Source organism: Macaca mulatta, chromosome 2, assembly GCF_049350105.2.
Source record: "Macaca mulatta isolate MMU2019108-1 chromosome 2, T2T-MMU8v2.0, whole genome shotgun sequence".
In the NCBI taxonomy this organism is placed as follows: domain Eukaryota; kingdom Metazoa; phylum Chordata; class Mammalia; order Primates; family Cercopithecidae; genus Macaca; species Macaca mulatta.
Window position 1 is genome coordinate 87,753,088 of NC_133407.1, and position 24,009 is coordinate 87,777,096.

Sequence of the window (24,009 nt, forward strand, 5' to 3'; positions counted from 1 at the left end):
AAAAAAAAAAAAAGAAATAAACTGCTGTTTCAGATTTCCATTTCATTACCTATATTCATTTTAAAAGAAAAGGTTAGGACAAAATTTTTTTAAATCCTTATTTTTAAAAAATGCCTGGCTTATTCCTACAACTCCCTTATCAGATATCTATAAAGAGTATACAGAGCCTAACAATATAGTAAAGTAGATATAAGTAGTTATAAGCCTGACTCGTTGTTTTGTTTTCAGGAAAAAAATAATTCTGAATAATTTTTTTTAAGGAACTCAATTAGCTGTTTAGTTAAAAAATAGTCTGTAGTTGTGTAATCTGGACCTATTGATCTATGCTGTTCAATGTGGTAGCCACTAGCAATGTGTGGCTACTGATAATGTGAAATATAGTTAGTGAAAATTAACATAAGTATAAAATATGCACTTGATTTTAAGACATGCTACCACAAAATAAAAATGAAGTGAAAATGTAGCATTAATAATTTTTATATTGATTCATGTTGAAATTATAATATTCTGTAAATAAAATAAAACTACATCATTTATTTCTTTTTTATGTAGTTTAATTTACTACTAGAAAATGTAAAATTACACATGCAACTTACATTATAGTTCCACTATACAGTGTTGCTATAGATGTTCCCAAATATCCAACATTTTTTCTTATACCCAGTTGACTTGAATTGACTCGAAGTAGGATGTTGGGCTTATGATATGTCTAAGATATGATCAGAAAGTAGTAAGGCCTTTTTTTTTTTTTTTTTTTTTTTTTTTAAGAAATTCTCCATTACCCCAACTGTGGTTAGTGATGTTGTTATAGGTGTCTGTGATAGTGGATGGCAAATGTAGAAGCAGGAAGATATAAAAAGGAAAAGTAAATATGGGAGTCCACAGGATTGAGTGTCTGAGACATTAAGTAAAACAAAACAAAACAAAATTCAAATTTAAAATGATTGTTGAATGTAAATTCATTCATCTGTCATACTTAATATAAAAAATGAATATTTTCTTTATCTTTGAATAATATTATTTTCAGATGAAATTACTTGTAATAATAGTTGTTACTCAAAATTCATCTTATAGCTACTAAACTTCTGCAACTATAATCTGATTTCTCTAAAGCCCCATTAAAACAAACAAACAAGCAAACAAAAACTCTGCTATTTGCTTCATTCATAAATCCTTTAATTCAACAAACATTTATGTGCCTATCCTATTCTAGGCATTATGCTTGAAACTAGATGATCCAAAGGTAAAGTACTTTCTCTTTAAATTCTCATTAGATGTTTCCTTAGCATTCTTTTGCTAATTTGCAATGTCTGTTCGCCTGAATTCATCTAAGTCTGTAATCATGGATGAAATTGCTTTGGGCACCCCATCAGAAAGAATCACTGAAATCTAACCCCAATGTGTTATCACACACTACACAGATACCACAAGAATCAACAGAGAAGCAATAATGTGTTAATATCACAGGAGTCCCAGTGGGTTAGAAAAGTTGTAGCTGTGGTTAGCCAGGACACTACTACACTTGTAGTATTAGTGGACAATAGCAAGTAAATTATATTAATAGAATTGAGTCATAAAGTATTTTAACTGAGCCAGCACAGGAACTTTCCGTCTTTTTCATCCCTTTATGTCTTACCGTGTGTATCTTTTTCTCCCTCACTTCTGTCTAAGAGTAAAAGCGATTTTTTCCAAAGCTAACTTGGCCACCCCTCTTTCCTCCTTCTCCTACCTTATGGCCTTGCTCTACCAATTTTCAGAGCTCTTCTCACCTTCATTTCTACACATTATCAATCGTTCTGCTTGCTGCAGTCATTTCTGCCCTCTGATTTGAAAACATACTTCCAAGGCCTGTCTTAAAACAAATCAAACATTCTCCCCTCAACTCTTTCATATTACTGTACTCTCCTCCATTTGACATACCTCCCCAGTAGCCTGTTCGCTGCTGTCTTTCATCCCATGTTGCTCATTCATTCTTTAAGCCTGTAACATTGGCTCTCCTTCCCCCATCCAACATTCTAATTCTCTTATTGTCCTTATATTACCAACAACTGCCATTCAGAAAACACAGTCTTTTTCCTCCCCCATAGTCCTTATTTGTTTGGACCTCTCTGAGCAATTCTTTTATGGAAACCATCGATTACCATTTTTAGTAAAAGAATACAACTTAAAATCTGTCTTCAACTGCTTAATTTTATTTTAGTAGATTTCCCCTTTTATTTACCTGTTGCATTCCCTTTACATTAAAAAGCAGTTATCCCAAAGTCTGCATCTCGAAGACTGGACTTTGATCCCAATTTTGCTTAATAAAAATTATTCAAGAAATTTTATAGAAAGTTTGTCAATGATTAAGTCTCAATTCATGATTTTTTTGCCCTCTATCAAAAGGGGCAGGCATTTAACAGAGATACAGTGGATAAGAAGGGAGTAGAGTCAGAGTTTATGAAGCACATATCTGAAGGTTATATTTTTTATTTTTATATTTTTGCTTTTGGAACAAATGTCTTTATTATGCTCAGAAAATACCTGCTGGTTCAACCCTAAATTGCTACATTAAAAGAGACACAGATTTAAATGCTTAGGGTGGGTGGGTGAGTGCTTAATATCTGTAATAAACTGACTCCATTGTTACAAAACTCTCTCAGGCAACTATCTCATACTATCTAACTTGACTTTGAAAGGGAACCAGTGTCATGGAGTAAGGAGAAAAATATATTTGCTGTCTTCTTATTGATGAAACTGTGAATTTTTGTCAGTTTGGGGTTTGCTACACTCTGGCAAGTTGGAAAAGGTCTATTGTATTGTTTCTTTCAGAAGCTTTTTTTCTGTCATCCATGAGTTTCAAATTTAGCTCCTGTTGGAATATTGTTTTAAACTAAATCCAAAAGCAGTTAAAATATTGAAATTAAAACCCTTTCAATAATGCACTTTTCTAAATCTTGACTCTACTTGTCAAGGGCTATGTGATGTTAAGCTAATCTCTCTGTATCCAGTTTCTTTCTCTATAAAATGGAAATAATAATGGTACCTATGACATTAAGTCGTTTTGAGGATTATATGCATTAAAATATGCAAAATGCTTGGAATATGGGTAAGAATATACTAAATGTTCAAGTACTAGTTATTACTTTTATCACTATTAATTTATGCAATCAAATTTATTTACTATCTACTGTTTAGATAGTAAATACACAATGTGGAGAAATACACAATGAACAAGAAACTCGTGTTCTTCAAGAGCTTTGCCAAGAAGAGACAAATATCTGTCAGAGTTACAAGAGTGTGTGACGAGTGGTATGATAAAACCATCAGCCTCTGTGGTTGCACTCAGAATAAATCAACAAACTCTGCCTAAGGTTGTTGGCAAAACATGACTAGTTGGACTCTGAACTGTGTTAAATTAGTGCTGTAATTTATCCAGACCACAAAAGTCTTTCCTTTCATCAGTATCTCTGAGAGTCAGTAGCTGGATCTCCTCCGATACTCCAAGTCAGAAAATGTAGAACTTTTCCTCAATAATTTACCATGATCCTTTAAAAATTACAAAGAATTTGCTTCTCTCAACCTAATGATGAACTTCAAGATACATTTTCTCTAATAGTTTAAAAAACATTTAGCATAATGTTTTCATATGCAGTCTATGTGTCTGTGTGTATACCACTACTATTGGCTGTCTGATTATTCTGACCTGCATACATCTTTTAAAATAATCTTTCTTCTTTGTGATTAACATATGTCTGGCTAGAAAACCAATACCTTCCTATCTTAAGCAATATAAAATTTAAAGTTATTTGGTGGGGCTGAATTACTAGGGATGTGGAGGAAGGGATTCATTCCCTGTGAAGCACAGTCCAGAGTGCCAGATAGCTTTTTCCTGGTTTGGCCATGAGGATATATACAGAAAAAAGTAGCACTAGGGAAGTAGAGTAGTTACAAGAAAATAAGAATGGGTGGCATTTTCAATTAGTTAATGGCATGGTCAGATATAAAAGGGTAGCTAGTTTATTTGTATAGACTCTTACAAGGCATGATATGTACTTGGCCTAGAAGTGACCTATAGAAGTGGTCTCTCTCTTGTTACTGGAAAGTTCTTTTTGGACGAATTCTTTCCTGGGCAGGAGATGTCATCTGATAGTCTCACAGCTCTGTGTTACAGTCTCACAGCTCTGTGTTACTAAGGCCAAAGTCAGTTGAGAATTATGGGGCTGTGGGCTTATGCGCCCAAGGAAGCCAAACGCAAACATCTCAAATAATAGCATAAGTAACACATATAAAGCTTTTTATTGTATATGCCAGGCACTGTGCTAAGCACTTTACATATTCCAGTTCATGTAATTATTATAAAAACTCTAGGTTGTAAGGACTAATATTTTCCGTTTTACAAGTGAGGAAGAAGAGTTTCAGAGTTAAATAACTTTAATGTGCTCCAGATCATGGAGAGAGAGAATGGTGGTGATGGGGCAGGAAGCTTGTCTTGTAGGGGTAAGGGAGGCAAAATTTATTCTCTACTCTCCTAGGGCTTCTTGCTGAGTCTACGAATTAAACTTACCTAAGGCAGATTAACAGGAGAAAAGCATACAAATTTTATTTAGTAATTTTTACACGTACATGAGAGCCATCCCACACACACACCAAAATGAAGACTCAAAGAAATGAAGTTGAATGCTTATATACTAGGCTGAACAAAGAATAGCAAATTGTGGAAAAGCGGCAAGACAGAGGAGTATGGGCTAGGGCAATTAATTGTGGAAAAATAACTAGGAAGATAAGATTGGCTGGTTAGTTCAACAGGATTTATTTGTGTAGATTTTTGTCAGTCTCCACTTCCCTAGTGATAAGCACGTCTTTCACATAGGAATTTAATCTGCTTTCAGGAAGCAAAAGGAAGTTCAGAGTGTGCTTCTTGCATCTGCTGTTTTTCAAATGTTTTTTATTCTAAATAACAAATAGGCCAAAACAGCATGTTTGGGGGCAGTGTGTTTTGATCTCTTACATGGGAAACAGCATGAACTGTACACTTAGATGAACATAATTTTGATACTGACCACTTAGTATTTTCTTCTTATTTTTCCCTCTCTCTGTTATTGATATTACTCTTTAGATGTAATTCACTTTTTTTCAAAATGTTTACTTCTTTAAAGTGTTCTTCCTACCTCAATAGGGCAAAAATAATAATGTATTTTTTATAGCATTAAGCATATAAAGGCATGATATGTACTTGGCCTAGAAGTGACTTTATGAACTTTGTTCAGTTACTAGAAAGTAACTTCTTTCTAAGCCCTATTAGGTATTCAGGTGAACCTCATACTATGCATTCAAGTAGGATAATTAGTGGTATGAGTAGTATTTCTGTAAATAAATTTTTATTTTGACAAAGCAAATATGATGCAAATTAAGATTTGGGAATATAATGGGAATATAATGAAAACTAAGGTTTCTTGAAATGAAAAGAAGAATATGGTAATTTGAGAATATCAAGACAGGCTGCTGTGGAAATTTTCAACAACCTGTAAGTAATACAAGGTTTTCTATCTTCACTTTCATGCCTATAAACTATATTATCAGCCCTTTGGTCTCTTAGAACAGAAATACGTTTGTTTAGTGTGGAATGTCTTTTATTCTTATTGATTTTTGTTACTATAACATGTAATATTTCATAGTATAATTAGCAGCTTACTGTTCAGTTATATGATTGGGGGAGGCAAAACACTTAGAATTTTTCCTCATAGTCTAGTGTAGGACTGATTAAACACAACATACTACACACACACATGCACACACACACACAGACAGTATGTGTATACATATCACATATACAAATTTACATATACATGTATTTTTACATAAAATGTATACATATATACACACATATCTCAAAAATGTACATAAAAATAGCAAATACTAAAGTAACAAGAATGGAAAAGAAATGGTTCCAAAATACTGTCAGACAAGATTTTTCTCTGAGCGGACACTTTATGTGTGAATAAAACCACAGGACGGCAAAGCTGGTATGGTTTATCCTCAAAGCCTTTATTTATTCAGAGCTGTTCAATAGTAGCAATAACGATTGTTGTCACTGTACCTCATCTCCATTTGGAAAGTGAAAAGCAATTTTCAAATTCCATTAAAAAAGATAAAGCAAAGTTTGCCTTGCTACATGGAGTTGAATAGAGACATTCAATGAAGCCATTTTTTAAAAACTGTAACATGTCAAAATTTTAAGAATAGGCATCATTGGAAATGCTTTGTGATAAATATATCAATATCACAATTATTTGCCATACTTTAAGGATTAAAATATCATTGTTTTTGTACCTTCCTTGCTATGTGTTCCTTGCCTTTGGGCTCAACTCTTTAATAACCTTATTTTCAAAAAGTACATGAGAGATTAGTGGTGAAGCTAATTACCTATTGCAAGTATCCAGCATACATTTTTCTGAAGAGTGTTTTTTTTTTACTTTGAAATGTGTAATTTCAATTTGTAGTCAAAACTTATTTTTAAGAGATTAAATATCTGAGAACTCAGTTAAAAATGAAACCGTAAATAAAGTTGAATATGCACTTGTTGGAAATTTATATCCTCCTACTTTCAAGTTATTTCTCAAATTGACAAATGTTTTTAAAAACTATTCTTATTGTTTTTAATGGGATTTTGATGAGTGTGTCTAACATAATACACAAAGGCAAACCTATGTTATAAAACCATGTGCTGAATAACAATGTTTCAGTCACATATACTACAGCGGTCTCATAAGATTATAATGGAGCTGAATATCTCCTATTGCCTGGTAACATAAAGAACAATGCACGACTGATGTGTTTGTAGTGATGATGGTGTAAACAAACTTACTGCTGCCAGTCATATAAACATATAGCACATACGATTAAGTACAGTACATGATACTTGGTGATAATAACAAACGACTTCAACCCTAGGTTATGTATTTACTATATGACACTTTGAATTGTTATTTTAGAGGGTGCTTCTACTTATTAAAAAATGTTAACTGTAAAGAGGCCTCAGGAAGGTCCTTCAGGAGGTATTCCAGAAGGCATTGTTATCATAGGAGATGACAGCTCCCAGTGTGTCTCTGAAGACCTTCCAGTGGAACAAGATGCAGAGGTGGAAGACAGAGATATTGATGATTTTGATCCTGTGTAGGCCTGGGCTAATGTGTTTGTATCTTCATTGTCAGCAAAAAAGTTTAAAAGGTAACAAAAATTAACATAGAGCTTTTAGAACAAAGATATTTAAAAAGAAAATATTTTTCAGCAGTAAAGTGTGTGTTTTAAGCTGTGTTACTGCAAGAGTCCAAAAGTTTTAAAAATTACAAAGTTCATAAAGTAAGATAGTTACAATAAGCTAAGGCTAATTTATTATTGAAGAAAGAAAACTATTTTAAAAATAAATTTAGTATAGCCTAAGTGTACAGTGTTTATAAAGTCTACAGTAGTAATGTCCTACGGCTTCACATTCCTTTACCACTCATTGACTCAAACAGAGAAACTTCCAGTCCTTCAAGCTGCATTCATGGTAAGTGCCTTATACAGGTGTACAGTTTTTTTACTTTTTTTTTTTGAGACAAGGTCTCACTTTGTCACCTAGGCAGGCGTGCAAGTGGTATGATCTGGGCTAACTGCATCATTGACTTCCCAAGTTCAAGTGATCCTCCAAACTCAACCCCCAAGTAGCTGAGACTACAGGTGTGTGCTACTATGCTCAGCTAATTTTTGTATATTTTGTAAAGATGTGGTTTGTCATGTTGTCTAGACTGGTCTGGAACTCCTGAGCTCAAGCGATCCACCCACCTCAGCCTCCAAAGTGCTAGGGTTATAGGCATGAGGCCCCAGGTCATTTTTTAGTCTTTTATAGTGTACTTCTAGTGTGCCTTTTCTATGTTTAGATGTGTTTATGTATGCAAATATTTATCATTGTGTTATAATTGCCTACAGTATTCTGTATACTACAGGTTTGTACTGTACAGGTTTGTAGCCAATGAGCAATAAGCTATACCATGTAGCATAGATGTGCAGTAGCCTATACCATCTATGTTTGTGTAAGTACATGCTATCACATGTTTGCACAATAATGCAATAATATAATGATGCATTTATCAGAGCATATCCCTGTAGTTAAGTAATATATGACTGTAGTTTAATTTTAAGCTATAGCCATTAGTACTCGTAGTCATGGCTAGATGGTCATATAAGTAAGTATATTTCTTAGAAAACAATATAGAAATCTTACTCAAATAATTATATGAAGGCAAAGAATTATCAAACATAATCATTTATGAAAAATAAAACTATATAAACTTACATAACAGGCTGTGATGTCCACTAAAATTTTTATTAGCATATCATGGTATTTTTACAAGGTAGATTTTACATGGTATTTTTACAAATTATCTCCAACATCTCTAAATTATCTCTTTCTGAGGTAGGGAAGATAAAATATTCAAAATGATTCAAAATTTAATTTATATTTCAAGGTCTTCATGAACAAGAAAAATAGGTGGAATTCCTTAACTTCAGAGTTTCTTTTGTTTTATTGTAAGTATATTAGCCAAATATGCAGAAGACCATAACTCTGAAACTGTTCAATCACTCCCATTTAAATTAACTCAAAACTCAACAATCCCTTTGGAACTAAGATTGTTTTTGTAATTCTTTCATATCCCACATAGCAGTTGGTGCCTAATAAATACTTGATGAATGAGCTCTCAAGGTAATTATTTTTCCTTAATTTCTGTCAACTTCTACTGTAAAATTCTTTCTAAATTTTCTTAGATATGATGAGAGTTTCTATGATTTTATTTGTATTAAAATGTAGACTCTTTTGGATATGTCTTCTCTGTGTTAAAAGTATTAAAATTCTGTCATCTAACCATCACATATGACTTAATCATCTTAATGTATTTTATACAATTGACGAATCATCTCACAGACTACCTGACATTTACATAATTTCAACTGAGAACATATTCTACTACTTTAGGCCTTGGCTTTTGTATGGCTCAGAATTCACTGAGTAATGTTGTTTTCAGGATATTGGATTAGCACGCCTGCCAGAACATTCATTAAGCATGGAACAAAATGTCAAGGTGACTTGTATCAAGACGTCTAGTACAAAGAACCCATTATTTTTATTCTTCTCTATTTAGGGTCATGGTTCCAAAGGGTACAGTTAAGAACTGCATGCATTATTTTCTGCGTATATTAAATATTAGGTTTCAAGAAAAAAAGGTGGATATAGATTAATAGAATTGAGCCCACAAAATAAAGTCAATTACTTTAAAAACTAGTATGTATTTCAGATAGTGACACACGTCTGACAAAAAGAGCCAAACATCCATGAAACTCAGCATTATTAATAAAAAATACAAATGCATTTTGTTTTCCTTAAGTGTAATTTAAGAAATTAATAATGGATTGAATAGTTGTTTAAACACACAGTGACCACAGAGTCTAGAGCATCTAGTAAATAGGAAATGTAACAATTATTTAGTTGTCTCAGATTTCATAAACAGGAAAAGCAGGGGATTTAGAATACAAAATTTCAAAAGACTTACTAGGATTGGCTAACTTAATTACCAACACTAAATAATTATGACTTTTTCTCTTCATTTTGATAACTTGGTTTATACATGCATTGATTACTTCAACAATCCTATGCATTACTATCAAGAAAATAGGCTAGATAATCTTCAGTGAAGCAGGGTCTGTGAACAGGAGTTTGAGTAATGACAGACGTCTTTCTTTGGGGCCACAGACAGCCCCAGATCCATTGTTCATCTAGTACTTCAAGTCACTACCACCAGTTCATGAGAGTTGGAACGCAAGATGATACCTATGTGCCTTCTCAGTTTTTAGGAGTATAGTTTTGACTAAATACCGCCTGAAGAATAAACATCCTTTTATGTGACACAAGCAGAACCAGTAGATGTTTAGATACTTGAAAAAGCATTTTATTTTAACTGAAACACACATTATGAATCGTTTGGTATAAGACAAAGAACTTTTCTTTGAGTATTGTTCTGGGAGTTGGAATTCTAGATTTACTTTCTCGTGTTTAAACAACACATATGATGCATCGTCTAACATTCCTAGTTTCAGTTTCTTCACCTCGGAGCAAGAAATAGGTACTTGCAATGCAGATTTTGTTCTACCTTATCAATATACTCCTTTCCTCTCCTTATTAATAATCTTTTCAGTTATGTCTCCACGTATAATTGAATAAAATTTTCAAATTTCATCAATTAATCTGTGTAAGTCTGTCCAAAACATTCAGGTTCAGTTTCAAAAAGAACTCTTTCCTTCACATTTTAACTATCACTATTTACATAATGTTAATTAAATTGTGTAATTTTGTGTATAATTACACATGTCACCGGAAGAAACTAGTTTGGGGGAAAAAAAAAAAAAGACGTCTTTGTATATGTAAAACTCACTGGGGGAATTGTTGAGTTTATGTGGGTGTCATGCATTAGGTTTATGTTAGGGAGCTGGGAAAAAAATACAGACTCAAATAAAGCATCTCAGATCCATTGCATCTGAATCTCTTAAGCACCTTTAAAAGTTTTGCAGATTATTCTTATGCATATTAAATTTGGTAATGATTCCTAGAACATTATAGAATACTTGCTAATATTTATTATGAGGAGAAAAATGTGCTATATAGCAGGGCAGCAAACTAGAGAATAATTCTAAAAGAATCCTATGGAAATACACTTTTCTATTAGCAGTGCAGAGGATATTGTTCTTCTAAAATTTATTTTTGAGTGCCTGGTATCAAACTCTGTTTTCTATATGGGGGGAGTCCCCTGTGAGCTTAGCTGGAAGCAGGGCGTATGTCTCTCCACAGAAGGTGAATCAGAGTTCAGATATTTGTATTTGAGCTAGGGTAAAGGCACGTGCCCTAAGCTTAGCCAACTGGATGACCCCTCCCAGGACTTTACATCTGAAAGAAGAGAAACCAAGACATTGGCACAGTTCAACATTATTCGCTCTTGTGGACAGCCTCTGTCAGTGGCAGAGGAGAAGTAGAGGCAGCAAGATTGTCATGACAGAGGAGTGTTCCCAATGCAAAGGTGGCAGTGGGGGTGTCTCAAACATTGATGTCCTAAACTGACTATTTCTATAATGGGATCTTGGCAGTATTCTTATACTTAGTTTCCCTTGGTTACTGCCTGGTTCTCAATGTCTTCTATCATTTCTGTAAACTATTACATATAGTAAATAGTATATAAAATATATATCTAGTATATTTTTTCAACAAATTAATTTTATTCTTAAATTGTACATGTTAATCTCTGTCGGATATAACCACATGCACTCCTATTTTGTGCTGAGTACCTAAGGACAGCACAAAGGATCCTCTTCAACCCTCTAACACTCACAGTTGACAGTGTGGATGAATTTACTTTTAGAATTCCCAAAGCAAAAAAACCAAAACAAAACAAAACAAACAACTGATATTTCTACTATTTACTCACAACTTGGAAATTCTTTTCACAATTCACTTTAACATAATCACTAAAAATGCCTATCTAGTACTTGCATTAAAAGAAAAAATGAATGGTACTTTGAAATAAGAGTATTTTACTTTTTAAAAAGTTGTATAATATGTTGTTTTGTGTCCATTTGTTTACAAATTAAAACCACAACATTTTCATTTCCTTGTGCTAGCAAAAGTTGTTAAAAATAGTGACACACCAATAAACTGTGAGGAAATTTACTCAGCTAAGAAAAAGTACCAAAGTACTCCTTTAAAACATTAATTTTTGACACATTTTCAAAGTGAGTATTTGTTGTTATCTTCTGTAACAATTCTTAAAAATATGAAATGTGATGTTTCTAGTTTTTGTAATTTACATTAAATCATTCTTTCATTAAATACCTCAACATTCATAGCTTCAATAGGTCAATTGCTGCATTTTGTACTTACTTTTCATTCTAGCTAAAATTAAGCAAACATTACAATGTTCTGTTGATTTTGAAGTATTCAAATCATCTTGAATACTTGCTATTCAAGAGAAACCATGTATTTTTGACCCCAAGGCAATCATTTTCAAATGTCAACTAAATGAATTATCTAAACTCTTTAGGTCAAAGAAAATTATATCTATAATTATAAAAGAAAATACGTGTTTTTCATAACTATAGTAAGTAATCAATAAGTTTAGTATATCTGGATACATTTGATTGAAAAGAACACAAAGTCTTACTTGCATTGGCTTAACTCACATAATTGAAAATCAAGAGGAAATGCAGATGTTAGGCTGGATTGATGCAGTATTGCAATCACATCATCAAGGAGTAAGTTTCTTTCAGTCTCTCAGCTCTACCTTCCATAGTATAAGCTCATCTTAAGACTGGTTTCCTCCTGGTGGGGTAAAAGAAGTTGTGGCATTTATAGATTTCATATCCATAACCCATACTTTTCAAAAAGAAAAAGTGGATTAGCTTTTGCTGGTTCTTTCAGAAATCCAAGGAACTACTGCTTTTAGAATTCTGCAGGAAACTTCCTCTCAAATGTACTTGCCAACATTTGGTCACATACCTATTTCTGAAATAATCTGTTTGGTTAAAGAATTGTCTTATGCTTAATTAGGACTGTGTTACCTGAATCAACATTATGACAATGGAGATCAGATAACCCAAGTTAAATTCATACCATGAGAAACTACCTCTGGAGCTTTTCTCCTAAACCATAAAGCACACAGCGAGCGCTGCATAGAATATTTGTAGACTTTGTACTACATGACAATGGACAGTGTATGACATAGAGAGGCAAGATAAAATTTATAACAAGACAGCATTTTTTTTTTTTTTTGAGACGGAGTCTCTCTCTGTCACCCAGGCTGGAGAGCAGTGGCATGATCTTGGCTCACTGCAAGCTCCGCCACCCATGTTCACACCATTCTCCTGCCTCAGCCTCCCGAGTAGCTGGGACTACAGGCACCCACAACCACGCCTGGCTAATTTATTTATTTATTTTTATTTTTTTTATTTTTTGTATATTTAGCAGAGACAGGATTACACCGTGTTAGCCAGAATGGTCTCAGTCTCCTAACCTCATGATCTGCCCACTTCAGCCACCCAAAGTGCTGGGATTACAGGCGTGAGCCACCACACCTGGCCCAAAGCAGCATTTTCTAACAGTTGAATATAAATATAGAATAAAGTGAAGAATTTTATAAAACACAAAATTAAATAACCTCATACCATATAGTATTTATTAAAAGCATTATATAAACAATAAGTTCAAAATAATATTTTGATTTATTCATCACATGTTTGGCTTCCAACCTAGACTGTAAACTTCTAGTTTCTATCCCTAAGCAACTAACGCAGTGACTTACTCATATTATATATTTAATGAAGGCTGTTCAGTAGAATAAGCAGAAAAAAATCAATGCTGGCTGAATTACTCACTTTGTTCAAATAGATGCAGCTTAAATGACAAACTTTTGGCTTTAGACTGAACTTCCAAAACAAATAGTCCACATCCTTCTCATTATTAGAATCAGAAAATAAATGAAAAAAAATAAAGCTGAATTACCTATTTTGTTTGGTTTTGTGACCTGAGCATTACTGTTTGCCGGAGGTAACGGAGGTAACTAAAGAACAATGGAAAAAGGACAATGCAAATATTTAGGGTGGAGACGAAAGGAAATGCATCTTTATATTAATTGTCAAAAGTCTGTAGGGTATTCAAATAAAATTGTCTTTAGAGGGTGACAGGTTCTACCTACTGAGTGGAAGCTGAAATACTAGGAGATAATGAGTTCCAAATGAGAAAGAAAAGTTATTAAATATTGAGTTTGAGTTCATACATACAGTTAGAGATAAGATGAAAGAAAATAGCTGCAATGAAATATAAATAAAAATAAGAAACCAATTAAATGAGTGTGAAAAAAACAAGTAGTCAACCATATCACTGTCTTCTCCAAATTCTGAAAGGCACTAAGGATTGTGTTAACTTTATCTGAGTTTAGTCTTCTTTTTGAATTAGTAGAAGATTTTTTAATGCAAAAATTTAAGTTTTCTTTATTGTTAAACTATCAAGCATCGTACAGTGGAATGGGAGTCTTACTTGAATATCCTAGAAGATAACTTCTTACTCAGGAAATTTCTCTTGAAAAACAATGTAGTTAGATGGACTGAGAACTCTTGACAGTAACTGCAAAAGAACACAGTTGTTTACTCCCTCTACAGTCCTCTGTTCTATTTTATATTTAATTATAAATGAAAACAGACACTTTTATCTATTTCTTGGGTTATACCTCTTCAAGATAATTCGTATTTTAAAAAATTATGCTGTGATGGCTTACATAGTCAACTCAGGCTGCCTAAGACAAAATGCTATGACTGGGTGGCTTAAACAATAGACATTTATTTCTCACAGTTCTCAGGACTGGGAAGTTCAAGATCAGGGTGCCAGCCTGGCCAGGTTCTGGAGGGCGTACTCTGGCTGGCTTGTAAGTGGTTGCCTTCTTGCTGCGTCTCTGGTACCTCTTCCTCTTCATATAAAGGCACTAATCCCATCCTGGGGGCTGTATCCTCATGACCATATCTAAACTTAATTACACTGAAGGCTCCACTTCCTAACATCATCCCACTTGTGGGGGCTAAGGCTTCAACGTGTGCATTTGTAGCAGGAACACATTCAGTCTATAACAATGGTTGACCTTGGTTTTTGGTTTATGTGAAAATTCCATCTGTCACTCTGTGAACAGATTTTTAAACTTTTAATAAATCAGTACAGACATCCTAATTTTGTAATGCATACCTCATGAGGACTGTTTGGCATGATTTACTAATGATATTTCCTGAGTTTAGCTAGTCATTTAAGAACTGTCAAATCCATATTGTACTCTGTCAATGGGCACGGTGGCTCACGCCTGTAATCCCAGCACTTTGGGAGACTGAGGTGGGTGGATTGAGACCATCCTGGCTAACGTGGTGAAACCCCATCTATACTGAAAATACAAAAAAATTAGCCAGGCATGGTGGCACGCGCCTGTAGTCTCAGCTACTCGGGAGGCTGAGGCAGGAGAATGGCGTGAACCTGGGAGGCGGAGTTTGCAATGAGCCAAGATCGCACCACTGCACTCCAGCCTGGGCGACAGAGCGAGACTCAGTCTCAAAAGATAAAAAAATAAATAAATAAAATAAAGTAAAATAAAATAAAGTAAAGAACAAATTATCATGGGAAGAAAAACGCTACCAAATTTTATAAATTACCTATTGCCTCATTGAAAATCACCTCAAAATCTAATGGCTTAAAACAATAACTGTTTTTTTCTGCTATTCTCCAATATGCCATTTAAGCTTTACTTAGCTAGGTGGTTCTTCTGGTTGGGGCTGAGCTGGGTCTTGTTATCTGTATTTGTCTCTGCAACCAGTGACTCTTCTATGAAGTTGTCTTGGGGCTAGCTAGTAAAGGCAAACCTCTACTGACCAGATCCTTGTGTTCTTTCCTCTTCCAGCAGGCTAACTAATCCCGTATTGTTCACATGGTAACATGGTGGTTTGGCAGAGAGGGAGAGGGAGTGGGGGATAGGGAGGGAGAGGCAGGGTGGGTTGCCGGGGGAAGAGAGAGAGAGAGAGAGAGACAGAGAGAGAGAGAGTTGCAGCATTGTGGCTTGCCAAAACTGTGGGGAGGCAAGAGAGCGAGAAAGCACCATATAGGAGATTTTAAGACATGGGCCCTCTAAATATGCTATATTCTGTTGGTGAAGGCCCAAACCAAGTTCAAGAGGTAGAGAAGTAGTCTGTGCCTCTTGATGGAATGAGCTGCAAAGTCTTATTTTAAAGGAGTTTCCATACATAGATGAAAATAATTGCAGCCATTTCCCTCAACAATATACCACATATGTCTTTGTGCCTTAGTGTCTGCAGAGTGAGTTTATGGCTTGACAATATCATCAAAGTCTTAATTCTCATTCTGCTTTTGCTAGTATAGAACTAATTCAAATTTAGCTCAAAGGATACATGTAGTATAAATAGTGTAGCCATGCATTTTGTGCATTCTAATGGATGTAGTCTCCAAGTAAAATAATCTCCTCTGATGTTGATATAAATACAGTAATCCACTGTTAACTATGGAGTACAGTTAGTATAATCCCTAAAAGAATTAGCAACAATTGTATGAAATTTAGCTGGCCTTTTCTCTCTGCATTCAGCATGTATACCCACTCAGTTTTGAAAGACATGACTTATTATTTAGTGTGATTTCATTTAGGAGTTTCTCAGTATGGGGTATAATGAATGTTAATTCAGGCTTACAATGGATGGTATCCTGTGCCCATTTATGAATATAAGAAAGAACATTTGAAAAAGAGTCATCATTTCCGTCATTAATTTACTAATTCAAACACATGGAAATGACTCATGAAGATTTTAGTTGCCTTTGTTTCAAAATTCATGGTTTTTTTTTTTTTTTTTTTTTTTCAGTTTTCTTTTGCTTTAGTTGAGAAGAAAAGATTTGTCAGTTGAGTAAAGATATTTCATCTCCTTCACTGATACTGCTGGGAGTTATTAATTAGGTTTCTGAGTTTGGCACTATTCTTTCCTGGTCACCATGATGTGTCATTGAAACAGGCTCATTAAAATGAGTGATGTGTGTTGTAATTTCATTAGTGTCATCAATAATATATTATGCTTTCCTTTTAGTAGTCTCTTTGTGTTGCATGTGGGTCAGGATAACTGTAGGAATTACATTTATAAGATCCAAATTGTTACAGATGAGGAAAGATAGGCATGAGGGTGGAATTAATGTTATTTTACACATGATGACTACCAAAATGATTTCAATTAAATAATATTTTAATTAGGTCTGATGTCTCTACATGCCATTCTAAGATACATGTTCTGTGTATGCAAATAAGATGGTGATTTATTGAATTAGATCTACGCTAACACAATCTATTATTCCTGCAGGGAAACTTTTGTAAATTGGACTGAAGCAGGTGTGTTGAAGAGCAGGAATGATTCAATAAGGAATATGAGTCCTTGTGGTTGTAAAGGACAGACTCTTAACATGGAAACTCTTAAACTATAGTCTCACCTTCTTTCCACTATATTTTTTCTGCCAGACATGTACCTTTTGACTGGCTATTGGTCAATTCCTAGTCTTTCCTAATCTGAAAAATATGGGTTTATAATGGAGGAGAGACACACTTAGGCACTCTGATATAGTGTTTGTTGTTCATATCTTTTAACTCTATTTGACCAATTCAATTTTGGTGACATTACATGGGAATTCAAAGAGGTTTTGAATTAGAAGCTTCCATACGAGTATTGATCTAATTGAAATATTCCCAAACAAGAAGCATTTGCATATTAAAAATGGTATAATAGTGGTTTTGCTGTCAAGAGATGATTCTGGGAGTACTTAGGATTAATGGTTGAATATGTAAAAGTTCTCAGAGCCAAGAAATACATGAGAACACGTGATAAAATGTAAAAACATGATTTTGTTTCAACTTTCCATTTAAATATTAAAAGTAATGTAATGCTATATTTTCATAAATGATTCAAAATGCAAAAATTTATTTTATGTAAGCAGGAAGCTAAGTGGTTTTCAGTACACAAAAGAGGAACTGCAAAAGATGAGCTACTTCTGAAAATCAATAGGAGAAATGATCTTTCTCATGAAACATTAAAGGAGATATTTTGGTTAGCCCCAATTTGTTTTTAAGGTAATACAATTTATCTGGGTGAAAAACGTATTTCTACTATTATAATAAAGATCACCTAACTTAAGTTACATCAGCAGTTACCCAAAATGAAGGTTTTTTTAAATGATGATGAAAAAAATCTCAGTCACTTGTATTCTACTAGAATCTCAGTATCCTAGCTTTATGCTGATTTGTATCCAATTTGAGTAGAAATGGATATGAGTGTTTATCTTCCATAATAGCTTGCCACAAGCCTACTGCTTGAATCATGTAGCATATGGAAAATGTGTTTAGCTACTTGCAGAATTTCTCAAACAAAAAAAAGATTCATTTCTGCTCATATGGCTTGTTTACAGTCATTATAAAAGCATGTTACTATGTTGCTTACTAGTTAGGAGAAGCAAGTGTTGGCATACTCCACATTCCATTACATTGGCCTTTAGGAAATGTACGTATTGATTTTCAGTTATAAAATAGTAACTCATTATAATTTCTTGTGTTTTAGACCTGAACATTTTTAGGATGTATTTTTATTCTTCCACATTATATCTCTTCTAGATATTTTATGGTAGTTATTGACACCTTTTACAAAAATATATTAGAGACTGTTCATGCTTATGTGAATTGCCATCACAGGATTAATCTGTAACTTATATGAGCATATTTTATTAATAGCATCTTATCACTAAATTGAATATGGATATTTAACATTTAATAAGCACAGAATGTATATGTAGAAATGTACTTCATGCCACTGGGTTTTGAAAATGTGGAAAAGCCATTACAACAGCCTAAGAATCTTTAAACATGCCCCCCATAATATACTAGTTGCAATGTTGCAACTCATTTAAGGAATAGTTCTTGATAACAATGATTATAATATTTTTGTTTGTCAGCATATTAAACAATATGTCCTCAACGTATGGAAATAAAATGTTTGATACAATTTTAAAAATATAGATTGTACTCTCTCTTAAATTCTGGAAATATATTTGCCATTTAATGATTCATAAACATGAAACTCATAAAGTGAAGGAAGAGAATTCAAAACTATAAATATGAAAAATGATTAATTTTTTGTAGTAGTTTATTCTTATTAGTAAAGTAGTATAAGTTGTCTACAAAGCAGTACTTTTTACGTGGCTGAATAATTAAAATGTTTTTAATCCACTTTTATCTTTAAAATATCTTGATTACTAAATGACTGTTTCATCATTTATATATAACTACATATACATATATCCATTTATATTTATGTTTGTTTAAATAGTAGATTATAAATGTAAATATGTTTGATATGTATCCTGGCACCAGAAGCCAATTCTTTTTCCTAAATGACAAAAAAGCTTGTTGGCCTGAAAAAAACTAACTTTTGTTTAGGTTCTGTCATGTACAAAAATATTCTAGGCAGCTTCATCTCCATTTTGAACAATTCTACAGTTCAGTCAAAGTTTCTCTAAAATTATTTGGTTTCTCATTTTTATGAAATAAAACAAATATTTAGGGAAACTTTCAATAAGTATTTCACTAATTCTTGCTATTGCTATTTCGTTTAAGTCATTTTGAGATATCATCAAAACATTTTCAAAAGTTCTCTGTATAAAAATACATGTATACATATGTATATGTACATACATAAATAATCTCTTACATGATTACATTCGCATGGTTGAATGGCTTCTTCTGAAAATCCCTTTAATGTTAAGAATACCTGGAGAATAGCAAAGGGAGAACGTCTGCTTTAAAGAATGTTCTGTGTCTGGAAGTAGAGACAAAATTTTCCGAGTATACATGGAGTCTAACATTTCCTGGTGCTGGATGATGAATCAATTTTGTAATTACTGAACATACAGTTTATTCCCAGATTGCACATTTCTCACCTGTAACAGAGGCCTGGAGCAGTTGTGTGTATGGGCATTGAGTGTGCATTTATTTCCCAGGCCAGGGGACCAGAATGTGGGTCAATCCAGCAGTGTTGGTGATGAGGCAGGTGGAGTTGTCCCCAGTGCCAGAGGCAGTTCTATCGCTCTTTTATGTGCTCCTTGGGCTACAGAGCTTCTTCACTCCACAAGGCCTTGTACCAGAGCATTGCTCACAACCTTCTTGCTACTCCACCTGGGAAGTAATTTTCTCCCTCCCATAATCAGGGAATATATTTTTCTTAATACAAACTATAAACCTGAATTCAAGAATATTCAGAATTTTGAGAGTATCTTTCTTGCACTGCTCTATTTTCTTAATACAATGCCAAGTTTACTCATAAGCATGAAGATCAAGGATATTGGACTATTAGAGATAGTTCCCATTTAAATTTTTCTATCTTCAACAAAATCATTGAAATAATCTCTCTATTCAAGAATCTTCTTTTCCCACCACCACTCATCATGTACTCATTTCAACAGAAATTGCTCTGAAAAGATACAAAATTGACCGTTCTTCAGTGAATTAGGGCTTAAAATGCAAAATAAGCTGAATTGATACAACTTATACCAACATTATTGAGGGTCTACTGAGTTCCCAGCACTGAACTAAGCCGGATAAAAATTTAATTAAATAAATCACCATGGCTAAAGACCTCCTAGCTTCACAGCATTGAATTAGACTTGATACAGAAGTAACATGTTCTTCACTCTGAAGTGTAAAGCAATGAGATCATAACATATCCTTGAAAATATGGATCAGGATATCGCAACAGATAAGACACAGAGACGGATAAATGAATATCAGAAGCCAATTGGATATGTAAGGAAAGTGAATGACTTACAGTGTTCTGGCTTGGGGGATTAGGTAGATTTCACTCCCCAGTAACACCTACAGAGTACATGGTGAAAAGTGCTGGCAAGGCTGAGACAGTGAAGCATTGCTGAGAGAGGAAATGGTGATCAAGAACTCAATCAAGTTAATGCTGGTGCTGGAGAAAATTACAAATTAATAAATTTTGTGCGATGGCCCTGATTCCATCTTTTCAAACTCAGTCATCGCTGTGTAACTTAAGTCTTTGTCACTTTTTGTCTGGACTAAGTAGTCTTCTGTTCTCCAGGCTCTATATTACAGCTAACGTAATTATTCCAAAATGAAATATAATCACCTTTCTTTCTTGCTTACATCCTTTCACTGGTTTCTTATTGCTTATAGGAACAAGCTTAATCTTTTTACCTTGGTATACCAGGCCCAGTATGATATGGCTATGACTTGTTCTCCCATGTCTGCTCCTATCATTGCCCAGTCTGGCCCTATACTCTCATCTTATGAAAATGCTAACATGGATTTCACTAAGGATATCATGCTGTTCTATAGTTTCATGTCTTTGCTTATGCCAATTCCTTCTGCATAGGAAGCTGTCCTGTCTTCATCTCTTTTAGCTTTTTTCCTTTCCTAAACTTCTGTAACTGGTAGCTCCCCTCATCTTTTAAGATACTGTTTAAATATTCTCTGTTTTAGACCTTTTCCTGACCTTTCCCAGTAGCAATCTATCATCTGTTATAACCAGACCTTACATCTCTACTAAAACAATTAGAAAAATGGATTTAAGTTATTTACATGTTTGCCTCTTTTATTAGACCATGGGATTTTAGCTAGTTTGGGTTGGAAATAAGACAATGATGCAATGATTCATAGCTTTCTAACAAAATACATCTATTGGTATCTATCAATGAATAAAGGTGACTATCTTAGACTTTCCCAAATCAAATTTATCTTTCTCAGCAATTTGACTAAGTTACAGATCACTCTTTTATTATGCGTTCCACACTCGTGAGAAGATGGTATTCTAGATGTCAAACATATATAAAAGAAGAGAGAACAGTGTAATGAATTCTATTACCCAGTTTCCACAATTATTAACTAATGGTCAACTGTGTTGCCTCTACACTGTCTGTAGCTCCACTCTCTCATCTTCCCTCCAAATATTTGAAGCAAATTCCAGACATAATAACATTTCATTCGTAAATATTACAGTGTGTATTAATATTTCTAAATGATAAGGGCACTTTTAGAAAACATTGATGATACCATTATCACATCTAAAATATTTGCCATTTCCAAATATCACCTAAAAATTAGTGTTCAGTTTTGCACTACTTCTTAGATTTTAAACTGTTTAAATACAAGGGTAGTAAGGTCTATGCTTTGTGAATGGTTGATTTTTTTCTTTTCTTTTTTTTTTGGGGGGGGGACAATTTTGCTCTGTTACGGATATTTTGTCAATATTCAGAAACATGTTTGGTTTTTACACGAAAGGAGGAGTGCTACTGATATCTTGTGTGTGGAGGCCAGGGATACTGCAAAACATCCTACAATACACAAGGTGGCCACCACAATAGAGAATTATCTAGCGAGACTAGTAAGAGGGTGACATTGAGAAACCCTGGACTATAGGTTCCCCCTGCATTATATATTGTATTGCAATTTATTTGTTGAATAAACTGGGTCATTTGTCTTATAAAGTTTTCCACATCTATATTTTGTTAATGATACATCGTAGTATAATTTAACATTTTTTTCTGTTTCTTGCATCATCAGATTCATATACAATTTTCTTTTGCTATCAAAACTGCTTTTTTTTCTGTGTCATAGATAGTGTTGTGTACTTCCGTCAGGAGGCACATAATGTCTGATCATCTCTCTCTTTCTCATCAGTATGGGAAACTATTGGTGATCAATGTCTAAATTTGTTAATTCATTAGGAGTTGAAAAATAGTCATATTATATTTTTATAATTTATTCATTTATTGAAAACATCACTGACTCTTAGAAATATTCACTCCAACGTTTGATAGAAAAATAGCATTGTGCATGAAACATTTATGCATTTTGTATTTCTTTTCAGAAACATCCTGTACCACCTTGATGAAAAGACAAGCCGGTTTTCAATACTTGTGGAGGCTTGGGAACACTGCAAACCCCTTGCATCAAATGAGACCCTTCAGGAAGCCCTGTCAGAGGTGTTGAACAGCATTAATTCAGCTCAGGTTTACTTCAAAGCAGGACTTGATGTGTTCAGGAGTGTCTTGGATGGGAAGAATTGAGAACAGTCTGAGCATTTTTTAAAGTTTGCTTACAATTCCACAAGCAAAAGCTCTAATTTAACCAGATTTTCTGACATTGAAGGCTTATTTTCCCCCATGGCTTTTTGACAAGTATAAAGCTATTATTACATTGTATTTTTTAAATGTAAATATAAAAAGAACATTTTGCACATTTAATATTTTTTGTATCTACATTTCTGACTATGTAAAGCAAGTTATTGAAATAGGACTTAAGAATTACCTATTAAAAAGAAATCTGATATTTTATATATAAATATACACACACACACATACACACACACTATTTTGAGGAGAAAGTTTCAAGAAGTTCCAGAGTATCTTTGTTCCTATGGGCAGAGCATATAGGAACACAGTTTATTCTCTCTGATAGAGCTATTAATGACCTAGTTTCTGTAAAAGAAATGAAGAGTTGATATGGTTCCGATTAACTTCACTATTAAGTGTTCAATATGAAGAATTCAAGTATTGTGACTGAGTGATTGGTTGACCTAAACCACTTTGAATGTTTCTATTTTATGAAATGAAGTTTCTCTTCCTAACACAACTAGATGTAGTAATACACTGGTTATGAAATTGTATTTTTTTAAGTATTAATGAAAAAAGAGCCATAAGCATTCCAGGGAAAAATCTCAAGGTAGCTACACAGAGCAATTTAAATGCAAATTTTTTTCGTAACAACTTACAAGGTGACTAGCTTTGAAACCCCTAATTTGCCTCAGTTGATTTTCTAAGACTTTCAGGAGTGATGTATGTCTTAAGAGGGAGAAAAAATATATCTTACTACTTTTTCTCTTGTTTCTTTTGGAAACACTGAAACAGGGACTACTCTAAAATGAAAGCATCTCACATTGGTTTTCTTTCTTGTATCTTTTCTGAAACTCCTTGCTGTAAGGCAGCTTTCACAGAGTACTATATATTTTCCACAGTAAAGTAGCAAAGTTTCTCTTTGAAACCCAAAATATCTTCTAAAGCATCAAATTTCTATTTCTGCCTCTGACAAAAAGAACTTACTATGAAAGAAATAGTTGTTTTTATCAATAAAATCTCCTTAATACTATGAAGAAATTTTGGTATTTTTTCTTCTTTATCCTTAATTGTGACTAAGATGGAAATCTAGAAAATATTGATGCTTCTAAGTTTGTACAGGGTTACTGTAAGAGAGTGTCTCATCTACACTTCAATTCTTCTCCCATGTGGAAAACTAAGTTTTTTATATTGACATTGTCGTTGAATAGCTCTAGCAATTATTATTCTCCCAAACACTAACATTCTACCTA

The 24,009-nt window shown here is 33.7% G+C and overlaps 1 protein-coding gene across 5 annotated transcripts in view; it reads left to right on the top strand.

Annotated features, from left to right (window-relative positions):
* NAALADL2 (N-acetylated alpha-linked acidic dipeptidase like 2) overlaps positions 1 to 23,797 on the top strand; it is a 1,473,645-nt gene extending 1,449,848 nt beyond the window's left edge. For all 5 annotated transcript variants that reach the window (XM_028843862.2, XM_077994177.1, XM_028843863.2 and 2 more), the window contains one exon: positions 22,513 to 23,797. In XM_028843862.2, coding sequence (XP_028699695.2) covers positions 22,513 to 22,711 — 199 coding nt within the window. In that variant the 3' untranslated portion in view covers positions 22,712 to 23,797. The remainder of the gene's footprint in view (positions 1 to 22,512) is intronic.
* Positions 23,798 to 24,009: the final 212 nt, after the last annotated feature.